The sequence below is a fragment of the Trichomycterus rosablanca genome, chromosome 6 (assembly GCF_030014385.1).
Source record: "Trichomycterus rosablanca isolate fTriRos1 chromosome 6, fTriRos1.hap1, whole genome shotgun sequence".
Classification (NCBI taxonomy): domain Eukaryota; kingdom Metazoa; phylum Chordata; class Actinopteri; order Siluriformes; family Trichomycteridae; genus Trichomycterus; species Trichomycterus rosablanca.
This window is the reverse complement of record NC_085993.1, coordinates 24,232,448-24,245,293: the sequence shown is the minus strand read 5'-3', so window position 1 is coordinate 24,245,293 and position 12,846 is coordinate 24,232,448. Positions and strand designations below refer to the sequence as shown.

Sequence of the window (12,846 nt, the reverse complement as noted above, 5' to 3'; positions counted from 1 at the left end):
ACAATTATGTTCTTATATGCACAAAAACAGTATTCTTGAAACATTTCAATCAGGATTTAGACCCAACCATAGTACTAACTTCACTAACTAAACTACATTAATTTTGGAGTCCGTATTCTGCACAACCTTAGATAATGTAGCACCAGTTGTAATAAAAAAAAAAAACTTGGGTGTCACAACAGATTAAGACCTCTCTTTTAATGCACAAATTAATAATATTACTGGAGTTGCTTTCTTTCATCTGCACAGTATTTCTAAGATAAGAAATATACTATGTTAAAAACGTTAAAAACCTGATTCATGCGATTATAACTTCACGGTAAGATTATTGTAAATCTTTTCTCACTGGATGCTCTGGTAGATCTATAAACAAACTCCAGTTTGGTTCAAAATGCAGCAGCTCGAGTGCTAACTAGAACTAGAAAGTTTGATCATATTACTCTGTTTTATCATCTCTACACTGGCTGCCAATTAAATTCCACATTAATTACAAAATCATTTTACTAACTTATATCCTACATGGCCTGGCTGCACAGTATTTGAGTGAACTTATTGTACACTACAAACCCAGCATGTTTTCTATGTTCACAAGGAGCAGGGTTACTTACAGTTCCTATAATAAAAAATCACAGCATTAGCTCCCTGTCAGCCTCAGACTTAATCAGTGAAAAGTACCTGAAAAGGCTTTGAAAATTCTGGCGTCCTTCGAAGAGCTGACTCGACAAGTGAGCTCCTCTGATGCTTAAGCCTCAGATGTAATACCCACTATTGCTGTGCTACAGAGACTGCTGTTAAAAGCAACAGACAAGGAGCATGGCATCAAAATATTAAAATGCTGTACAGAAGCAATTTTCTGACATGGAAAAAAACTATTTTACAATGGAACGCTACTCAATCCAAGGTAATTAATGTAGCATAGCTAGCTAATGCACTTTATTTAAAATTAGCTAGCTAACAATATAGAGAATGAGCATACATGTGTGGACCCACAAGTGCAAATTCTATGCTCACTGATTTAACAGGGGTGTTATTCTACTGTTTTTATTGACTGTGTAGACCTATAATGAATTTAAATTTTGTTCTTTCAACTACACTTAGCCTCTCAGTGTTTTATAATAATCATTGTTTACTTTTAAGTGGTTACATATTGCTAATGATTAGATAAAAGAATCATTTTTCTCAAGCTCCAGCACCACTGAGAATGCCAAAGAGAGTGATGCAGAAGTATAGTTTGTTTGTTTATTAGGATTTTAATGTCATGTTTTACACTTTTTGGTTACATTCATAACAGGAACGGTAGTTACTCATTACACAAGGTTCATCAGTTCACAAGTTTTATATTGAACACTTGTCTTGGACAATTTTGTATCTCCATTTCACCTCACTTGCATGTCTTTGGACTGTGGGAGGAAACCGGAGCACCCGGAGGAAACCCACGCGGACACGGAAACTCCACACAGAAAGGACCCGGACCACCCCACCTGGGGTTGGAACCCAGGACCTTCTTGCTGTGAGGCGACAGTGCTACAGAAGTATAGATCTGGCAGAGATATAGACGAGCAAAAGTATCAAGAACCATTTATTAAAAGGCCAATGAGCATGCTTCTCTGTCACTGAGCAGTGTTCCACGAGTATACACATACATATACATATTACATTTTTACAAATTACATATTAAATAGCATTATATATTTCTTAGCACAAACACTTCAGGCTTTGTTTGCATTGTTAGGCCTAGTCTTATCTTTACGGCTACTCATACTGTGGTAGCCTTTGTAAAAGCTATAAATGTTTTCTGATATTTGGTTGAGTGACACTTTGTTAAGAGTGTATGTTAAAATAAATTCTAATTCATTCACTGGTCCGTGTTGGGTTTATGTTATGTTTTTCTTCAGTGCGTGTACCCAAAGAGACAAGTTAACTGTTGTACTGCACTATTTTACACTAACGGCTACACTATTCCATAATGTTTTTGATTAATTCGAAGTAGTTTTGGTATTGGTATTGGCAAGTACAAAAATACATGTACTCGCACTTAGTTGGAGTTAATCTCAATCATTTCAAAGTAAGGCTCACTGGTAGGGGGCGCTCTGGGCATGTCAGTTTCAGGATTGGCAGTCTAATTTTGGCCTAACATGACCCCTTGCTTTATGGCTAGTTTGACTCTATCCAACTCTGCTGGGTCCATGGCTGGCTGAGTCTTTCTGTAACTGGGTGGAGTGGAATGACTCACTGCCAAGTTAATTCTGGACCCAAGTGCAGTGGCCGAACAGAAATTAAACAGAAGGTGCCAAAAGAACTGTCACACAAACTAAGTCATTTAAAAGTAACAATAAAACAAGACTCGGAAAACCAATGAACTGAGTGGTATAGGCAGGAAAGAAAAAGTGAAGGAACCATTTCAGTTTGTGACATGAAAGAAAGTGACTTAACTAATCTTAACAAATAAACACAAACACAAGCTGACATTACTGATTGGTTTACATTTTTAATTCGCTTAGAATTATTAGAGTTTAAGCAGTAGGTTATATTCTTTCCTTCATCTCTCTTTTTGCAAAGTTATTTTACCAGTCGTCTACCTAAATGGCTGTGTCCATGTTAAACAAACACTCAGGGTTGAGCTGTACTTCTTTGTGAACCACTACAGTTAGTTGTCTGCTGGTGAAAGATGGTGTCACAGCCTAATTCATTACACAAAGTTAAGGAGCATTATTATAATGATAAATGTTTACCTTGGCTTAAGGTTTCTCAACTTTGCAGGCTTCATGTAGAAATTTTCACATTTTTAATCATGCAGAGTCATATAAACCTTTCCTTTGTAGATACCAACCAAAGAATGTGCAAAAAAAAATAAGACTGTGTGCTATGTGTTGCTTGTTACATACAATGACATTAAATGTTGATCTTTGGATTTTATGACATCTTAAAGCTAAACAAGGGGATGGAGGTTAATTTGTTATGACCACAAATTATTCCCAACACTAATTTATTTTTCTCTTTCATTATTTTCAGGTCCTCCACATAATATGTTTCTGCATTTTATATTATATTATTATATTAAATGTTTTGGATGTTGAAGCATCAATAGAATCTCAAAAATTTAATGATATTACGAATGTCTCATTTGCAATTACATAAGATAACTCTTTTTCGAGCATTGTCAGCTCACAGCAAGAAGGTCCTGGGTTTGATTCCTATGTGGAGGGGTCTGGGTCCTTCCTATGTGTTTGCATGTTTTCCCTGTGTCTGTGTGGGTTTCCTTTGGGTGCTACGGTTTCCTTCCACAAGTCCAAAGACATGTAGTCAGGCCAATTTGATATACTAGAGTTTGCCCTGAGTGTGTGTGTGTGTGTGTGTGCCGTGTGATAGATTGGTCCAGGGTGTTTCCTACCTTTTTGCCCAGTTAATTGGATTAATGAACAGGCTATTAGCATTACCAGCTTGTCTTTATACCTGCCAATAAATTGCATACAACATTGCTAAATGTGTCTATGTTCTTTGCATGAACTGAATTGAATAAAAAATGCTAAGATGCCCAGATCTGGCATCTGGAGTCTGGGTTGAAACTGGACCACTTCATATTAAAATGGAACATTGAGTTTGTGCCACATTTGGGCCTGATGTCTAAAATGTATTCAGATTTTGGCTGGATCTGGGCCAGATTTAATAATGATCAGGGCCTATCTGAACCAGTTCTGGTCTGTATTTGCATTAGGTATGGTAAACTGATCCATGCTGGGATTGGGCAGCCATGCAAAAAGACAATGGGCATTTAACTGTGAAGAGTAAAACATTATACATTTGATGGGACAGGAAAATCAATAGGCTAATTAGCAAATGGGATACTTCTTGAGAAGTCATATAGTTCTGTTGTGAAAGGGCAGCTGTAGCCCTATCTAGTGGGTAAGATACTGGACTAGATATCAGAAGGTCGGCGGTTCAAGCCCCACCTCTGCCAGGTTGCAACTGTTGGGCAAGGCCCTTAACCCTCAATTACTTAGATTGTATACTGTCACAGTACTGTAAGTCGCTTTGGATAAAAGCGTCTGCTAAAATGCAGTAAATGTAAATATTTTAAACTACCTATAGCCTATGTTGGGTCTTTGAGAATGGACACATATTTGATTTGCCCCTTAGGAAAGGGGTCTAAGAGAATAAAAGATTTAGAACTGCAGTTTACACAGAGTTTAGTACAGAGTATATTTGCATTTTCAGCGTTTAGCAGACGCTTTTATCCAAAGCGACTTGCAATTGAAGGTTAAGGGCCCAACAGTGGCAACCTGGCAGTGTCTTTTGATTACTAGTCCAGTACCTTAACCACTAGGCTACAATCACCTTTTGCCTTATGTCTATTGTCTGAGATACACTGATATCCTAACCAGGATGAAGAGGTTCATGAAAATGAAATAAAAGTTTAGATTGCAGCCATGAAAATATACCATAAACCCATTATAATAAAAACAATGGTTTGATTTCTTGTAATATGTAATAATTCTGTAATTATAATCTTTACAGCTTGTCCTAAACCAAGTATGTATTTGTTCAACTTCTTATGTAATATACTGTTTTTGCACATTAAAATTTATAATTTAGTATTTTATTAATGTTATTTGAAAGACCCAGGACAAGAACTACTTTTATTTATACATATTTAATTACAGTGGCGCTTCAGCCACAAACATCCAACACATCCGCACACATGCAACAGCCATGTTTGTTGTTACACGACTGATAGGGGTGTTAAAAAGTTAACGCCCACGCCTCTTTTCTATTGGCTGGAAGGCTGCAGATTTCGCGCCACTCGGAGCTACGGGCATTGTGGGATATTATCTGGAGGACGACGCTCCTGCTTACTCGTTTATTTGTTGATAGAGGGCATAGTAATTATTTACATATTTAAGCATGAAAGGAGATACCGAGTCTGAGTCTGGGAAATCAGACGATGGTGGATTGATCCGGAGAAGTCTCGAAATGCTTTGTCAGGAATTAAACATGGACGAGGAGACGGCGACAGAGGCGTATCAGAACTTTACTTCTGTATGGAACACATACACTCTTGAGGTGAGCAACGTCGTGTGCTTAGCTGTAACACACAGCTGTTCTTCACTAACGCTGGCTTTGTTTGGTTTTGGAACATTAACATTTTTGAAACACACTAAGTTTAGACTACACTGTAATTTAGGGATTAAATTGGTGATATAAATAAGGTCCTTAATGCTGCTTAAGTAGCGGGTTGTTCTGAAACATTAGCTAAGTATTAAGCTTGCGTAATTTTGATCATCTGCATGTACGTTAACTCTCGTTAATTAAATACTAATTTCGAATCAGACAAAAGCTCATTCTATTTGCTTAACTATCTGCTTGGCCAGTGTCACGTTATTTACACTTGTTCAGTCTTTTAGACCACATGAAACTGTTCTCCCCGTGTCTGCGTGGGTTTCCTGCGGATGCTCCGGTTTCCTCCCACAGTCCAAAGACATGCAAGTGAGGTGATTTGGAGATACAAAATTGTCCATGACTGTGTTCGACATAACCTTGAGAAGTGATGAACCTTGTGTAACGAGTGACTACCGTTCCTGTCATGAATGTAACCAAAGAGTGTAAAACATGACGTTAAAATCCAAATAAACAAACAAATATGAAACTGTAATTTGTGACCAATATACAGTATCATGTACAGATTCTAATAGTGTACTTGGTTGCATCCGAATCACAAAAGCACCTGAAAGTGTATTTGGACAGTAAAAGCGCAACAGCAGCACTGACAGTGATTTTGTACATAGTTGTTTTGTCACTAATACAGATAGTTGTCTGTACGTATAGTCTTGATTAATGCAGCGTTTGTAGTACTAATAGTATTCATATACTGCACCCCATCCAACCTAATAAATAACCCCTCCACGAAAACCCAAATAACCCTGAGTTAGACTTATGCCACGATAGCACTACACGACTTTCAAAGTGGTCAGATCAATGTACTGTTTACACCACACAGCCTGATCTCTTGTTATCCGGAGTTGCACACTACATTACCGATCAGCGAAAGGCTATGTGGTCGTGTGTGTATCCCAATGTACTCTAATAGAAACTATATGTTGCTGTAGCGATACTTCATACTTGTTGATGTTTGTATCCGCTTGTTAAGTGGTGACGGGTCGACCTTATGAAACGTCACATCCGGGTCCAAGTTGGCCGAGTCCCTCGTATTTTCAATAAGCCACAGTGCTGTGTGCCGTACTGCTTCAACAGGTCCGAGTCGAGAAAAAACTACCCAACTGTCTTATTACCGCTTTCCTTGCGATTAGATATCATGAAGTAATATTTTTGTTCATAATTCAATGTAAAAAGGTAAACTGTCATTGTATATTCATTACACGTGTTTCAAGCTTTTTTTTTTTATTTCATATAATAATGTGAGATTCTGGATTTTTACTATATAAGCTATAAGCTATACTGATTAAAAGTAAAACCAAAGAGTTAGAAATGTCAGTTTTCATGTAATGAATTAAAAATATGACCGCTTACCTCTTGATGAGGTGACATGAAATGAAATAATGACATGAACTTTTCATGATATTCAGATTACCTGAAGTGCACTAGTGTACTGCACATCTGGTCTTATTTGTATCTTAATGTATGTTTCTAATATATATATAATATATGTATATAATAAGACCTTTTCTCGTCCAGACCGCTATTGAGAAGGACTAGACATTTATGACTCGGGTAATGTTTGTAAATCCAATTTCCAACGACAGCAACACGAGTTCCTTAAGTTTTCCACAAACAGAATTTATTTTAACTTTCTTCTTACATTGACTCATCCGTTAATCCAAGTTTCTTATAAAAACTCACTATGTTCGCAATTGGCGTATAACAAACAAAACTACGATCATAAATCTGTTGCTCCACGTCCTCTTTCTTTCCGTATATTTATATAAATATTGTCGGTATATAGAGTCAGTACAATTCTGCCCCCCGCAGGCTCCACCGAAGAGGAATAATGAATAACAGCATACACTGATTACCAGGAAAAATCATCAATAGCTGAAATACCAAGTCACCTCAAATAAGTATTCTTTAACCAAACAGAAAATATTTATGACAATAAACATAGATCATTACAATTAGTGCAATATTGATCTTACAATATATATATAAAAAGGTTTAGCCATAGTTGTTTGCGTTTGCGATTAGGTTCGTTTGGCCCCGGAAATGACGCGTGACGTCACACTTAACAAGCGAATACCGCCCACCCCGCCCCATTTCCCCTCATTCAGTATCTTGCATTCTGATTGGCTGTAGCTTGACGCTGCGCTCACTACCGGTCACAAACCGGTCGCAACACTTTTACACTACAGGACTTGGACTCGCCAATAGATCCAGTTATTTAGCATACAGGATACACTGATCAGCCATAACATTAAAACCATCTCCTTGTTTCTACACTCACTGTTCATTTTATCAGCTCCACTTACATTAAGAAGCACTTTGTAGTTCTACAATTACTGACTGTAGTCCATCTGTTTCTCTACATACTTTTTAGCCTGCTTTCACCCTGTTCTTCAATGATCAGGACCCCCACAGAGCAGGTATTATTTAGGTGGTGGATCACTCCCAGCACTGCAGTGACACTGACATGGTGGTGGTGTGTTAGTGTGTGTTGTGCTGGTATGAGTGGATCAGACACAGCAGCGCTGCTGGAGTTTGTCAATACCGTGTCCACTCACTGTCCACTCTATTAGACATTCCTACCTAATTGGTTCACCTTGTAGATGTAATGTCAGAGACGATCACTCATCTATTACTGCTGTTTGAGTTGGTCATCTTCTAGACCTTCATCAGTGGTCACAGGACGCTGCCCACTGGGCACTGTTGGCTGGATATATTTTTGGTTGGTGGACAATTCTCAGTCCAGCAGTGACAGTGAGGTGTTTAAAAACTCCATCAGTGCTGCTGTGTCTTATCCACTCATACCAGCACAACACACACTAACACACCACCACCATGTCAGTGTCACTGCAGTGCTGAGAATGATCCACCAAATAATGTCTGCTGTGTGGGGGTCCTGTGGAAGGTCCTGACCATTGAAGAACAGCATGAAAGGGGACTAACAAAGCATGCAGAGAAACATATGGACTACAGTCAGTAATTGTAGAACTACAAAGTGCTTCAATATGGTAAGTGGAGCTGATAACATGGACAGCGAATGTCTGATTCTCTCTCAAATTTATATTGTTGTCATTTTTTTCTTTATAGTGTGTATTTGATTTGATGTACAATGCTACTGGGACTCTGTACAATGCTACTAATTTCCTTCGGGATCAATAAAGTATCTATCTATATCTATCTATCTATCAGTGTATATTACTAGCGATTCCGACAACCTGTTGGCAAGTGGAAAATCAGGGCTAAGATTGTGTAGTGTGAACTTAGCCTTATGATGCAAGCTGGTTCCTTACACAGTCATCAATAATAAAATCTGCTTTAATGTAAAATTACAGAGGTGTTTTTAAATGAAAATTTCAGTCTTAATGAGCTTGAAAGGATTGGTTATAGCTATTGGATAAACTGTCCAGGTGTGCATATGATCATTGTCTTGATGGAAACTTTCAAGTGTCACCAACCTAAGGTATAACATTCCTCATCATAATGCTAGGGATTTCTGCAAATATTGACAGTTGACAGTTCTTGCAGCAGAAAACATCCCCACATCATCACTGACCCATCTCTATGTTGTGACAAATATTGGGTATAGTATACTTTTGGTCATAAGCCTAGTCTTTTCTTGCACCAGATGTGGCCAAACGTGGCCAAACATTTCCAGTTTTGTTTTTTCACTTAATATAACTGTGTCTGGGAACTTTGGCCTTTCCGAATTCCTTCTGTTTATTTGTCAACCCTTTCTGTGCTTCATGGTCAAGTGTGATGTGTGTCATGAAGTCTGGCCTTGGATGTCCTTGATTGTTTAGTGATCTTATTGTTGCCACTGTTGTACAGTATTTATCCTAGTCTTTTCATGTTATCATGTTAGTCTTTTGATGAAACACAGTGCTTTTTCTGCTTTGGCATTTGAATTAAATTTTGGGCTTTTTTTCATAGCCAGGAAGTTCGGAACTTCCACATAATATCCCTAATGGTCTGTCTAGTTATGTTCAAGATTTTGTACTTATTGCCCTTTTGTTGCAATTAAATCATCTCTCAGCTTTTGTAATAACTCCTTAAAAAATAAGCAGTATTGTGTTGGGGTTAAACAAAAGAAATGGCAGTATTAACAAATTTCCTTGCTTCTCTAAAATATTACTTCATTAATTTTCTTTGTGCATTTGCTGTGTGAGTCAACTGAGGCTTAAGTTGAAGTAAAATCTAGTGCTTTAGAATAGTTTAGAGTTGTTTAGCCCTACCTGGTCCTGTGTGGAAAAAACTAATTTAACTACTAGCTACTAAATCAACCAGTTAACCAAATTTATTTGGGTTCAGTTTCAGAGGTGTGATTACAGCAGAATGTTTTGAATCACCTTGCCTAATTAGAACCTGTCTAGGAATGTGAAGCTGGCTGGGAGGTCTCAATGCAGTACATGATGCCATGTTGTAAAGAATTATTTATAATTTATTTACAACCAAGCAAGATGCCACTGAGAAAGCATCAAGGTTTCACCTTAAAGTAATACCAGAGATCCATCCATTATCTGTTAACTACCCGAATTATTGCAGTTTTAGTACTATGGTGTGGTCTAAATCCTGATTAAAATGATTCCTTAGTACTGTTTTTAAATGAAAACATGATGCTGCTTGTTCTAGAATCTTGTAAACCAAACAAAGGTTTAGTTTTGGCCTATAGATGAGGTTTCATGATCAGGTGTTTAATAACTGCACATTTAAAATGTTTAGGCATATCTCCAAGGCTAATGGATATGTTTGTTATAGTAAGCAAGAGTATACTCTTTAAACCCAGATTGAACACAGGGGAGGTACTTGGATAAGATTGTCTAAGTGGGGTTCTTACTCTGTATGGAATGTAGCTCTGTTGTAAACAACACCATATATTTAGCCAAGTTCTATGTGATAGCATTGGTTATTTCTTTATGATGCTGGGAGTCCCCCCAACTAGCTAGTAAAACTAGCTTGTTTTACTAGATTTGCTAGTGCATTCATTATGGAACGCATTGGGAAATGGGTAATGCAATTTGAGTCTAGCTGTTTTTTTTAGGAATTTTGTTGTGTTGTGGCCATTTATGATGTAAAAACTTATACAAAATGCTTATATAAAATGCTCAGCCCTACCCCCTTTAATGTATCCGATATACTTTTTCTTTAAGTTTTCAAACTAAATTGAGGTTGTGAAACTTCTTAGTAAATCACTAAAAGCTGACAAGATGAATTTAAAATGACTTTACTTATGTAGTATAGACAAGCAAAAACTATTGCTCCCTACATACTGCTTGTGAGTTTAAAAATGTTATGTTATTCTTATAAAAAAAGTGGAAAAGTGGGTGGGGTTACAGGGAGAGGCCCTGAATTGGTTCATATCTTATTTTAAGAATAGAACCTTTTCAGTGAATATTAGCAGCTATTTCTCTTCTTCTGCTGATGTCTCTTGTGGTGTTCCACAAGGGTCCATACTAGGGCCCCTCCTTTTTTCTCTCTATATGCTGCCATTGGGTCAAATAATTAGGAAGCACAATGTCAGCTTTCACCTGTATGCTGATGACATACAGCTTTATCTTCCCATTAGACCGAATGACAATGGCTCGTTAACATCTCTTAGCAGTTGTCTTGAGGACATAAAGAGGTGGATGGCTGACAATTTTCTTCAGCTGAATGAAAGCAAGTCAGAGGTTATCGTTTTTGGGGGTCCTCATCACATCAATAGTGTCTCCAATAACCTTGGTCACTTGTCTACATGTGTCAAAACATCTGTGAGAAATCTTGGTGTTATCTTTGACTCTGACCTCCGATTTGATAAACAAATCAACTCTGTGGTAAGGAATAGCTTCTTCCAGCTCAGAAATATTGTGAAGATTAAGCCTTTTCTCTGCTATTCTGACCTGGAAAAAGTTATTCATGCATTCATTTCTGCAAGAATTGACTACTGTAATTCTCTGTATATTGGGATTAGTCAGTCTCTGTTGCGGCGCTTGCAGGTAGTCCAGAATGCAGCAGCAAGGTTACTGACTAATACCAAGAAAAGAAACCATATTACACCAGTCCTTGCCTCACTACATTGGCTGCCTGTTCAGCACAGGATTCATTTTAAAGTGCTTTTATTTGTTTTTAAAGCGCTTAATGGTCGAGCCCCGGCTTATCTCAGTGGTATGCTTTCTCCCGCAACCGCACAGCGATCTTTAAGATCAGCCACTCAGAGTTTGTTGACTGTTCCTAGGGCTCGTTTGAAGCTAAAAGGTGATCGTGCATTTGCAGTTTATGCTCCGAGGCTATGGAACACTCTACCTCCTAATATTCGACAAGCACCTTCGGCCGCTGTTTTTAAATCACTCCTAAAAACATACCTTTATAAGCTGGCATTTGAACAGTGAGGAGCTGTGTTAATTTTAATTGTTTAGTCTATTTGTATTTGTTTTATTTTGTCTCTTACTCTGTATTTTTATTTGGTTCTTACTTTTTTAATATATTGTTGTGTTATGTATGCTTATTCGATGTACAGCACTTTGGTCAACGTAAGTTGTTTTAAGAGTGCTTTATAAATAAAATTTACTTACTTACTTACTTACTTATATTTCGGTGATTGCTTTTACATCGATTAGTTTTTAAGGTCCTTTGAGTTGTGTGTATGTGCAGATGGGTAGCAGTCCCTTATTGCTAGCTATAGCTTTTAGCACCTCATGAACAGTGTAACATATTAAACATGTTTGAATGCAAGGTAATGTCTCATTGTACTAATAAGATTTCTTGATGGCTCTTCTGTGTGCAGAATTTTACTATATTTCATGTATTCATACACACTGTTGATTGTTTTACACTCACAGGGTGAGGTTGTGCACTGGCTTGCCTGTTCTCTGTATGCTGCCTGTCGCAAAGCTTCTATTCCCACCATTGGAAGTGGCATGGCTGAGGGCAACTGTGTCTCACTCACCAGGATACTGCGCTCCTCCAAATTAAGGTAAAAATGTTTTTCAGCATTCAAATCCTTTTAAAAATCTCTTGCATACACGTGGCTTGCAACTTGTCACATACTCAAAATAACTGAGCAGTATTTAAGAAGCTAATTCAAGAAAACATAATTCCAACAAAAGACTTAACAAATGTGTAAATTTGTATATTTTTCTTTAATTACTGTACAATATAATACACTAAACAACACAAACATGGTCTTTGGTTTGGGTCATCAACATCACAGACAATATTAGCCCTAGCCAGGCAGCAGGGGAAAAAATCCTCCTGCATGCCCGATCCTGAGCCTGGCACGCGTCAACTAAAATGTCTAAACAATCTTATTCCATGGCCTGTTTGAGGTGAACACAGATGCAAGGTTCTCGGTCATACACTTTCCATTGCCATGCCTAAAAAACTCCTATATTATGCGGTTTAGAAAGGGAGAGTATGCAGGCAGAAAGATATTGAGAAATCTTGGGTAATTGGTAAACCAGTCACGAACCACCATCACGATAGAAGCTGATGTGATCCCAAATGACAATGTATTAATGCTGCTCTGGTGCTGGCTCTCTCTGGTCAAGCTGAAACAGACACTCTCTCAGACCATCAAGGAAAAAGGAGAAGTATAGTTTTAAAGGGACCAAGAATGGCATGGTGGTGGAGTGCCCCTCGTTGCCTGATGGCTGCACACATAGTGACGTTCCCTACATGCTATATATAATCGTTTTAAAG

The 12,846-nt window shown here is 37.8% G+C and overlaps 1 protein-coding gene across 1 annotated transcript in view; it reads left to right on the top strand.

Annotated features, from left to right (window-relative positions):
- Positions 1–4,834: 4,834 nt before the first annotated feature.
- rbl1 (retinoblastoma-like 1 (p107)) overlaps positions 4,835–12,846 on the top strand; it is a 38,832-nt gene continuing 30,820 nt past the window's right edge. The window contains exons 1-2 of the mRNA XM_062996748.1: positions 4,835–5,061; positions 11,988–12,121. Of these exons, the coding sequence (XP_062852818.1) occupies positions 4,903–5,061; positions 11,988–12,121 (293 nt within the window). The 5' untranslated portion in view covers positions 4,835–4,902. The remainder of the gene's footprint in view (positions 5,062–11,987; positions 12,122–12,846) is intronic.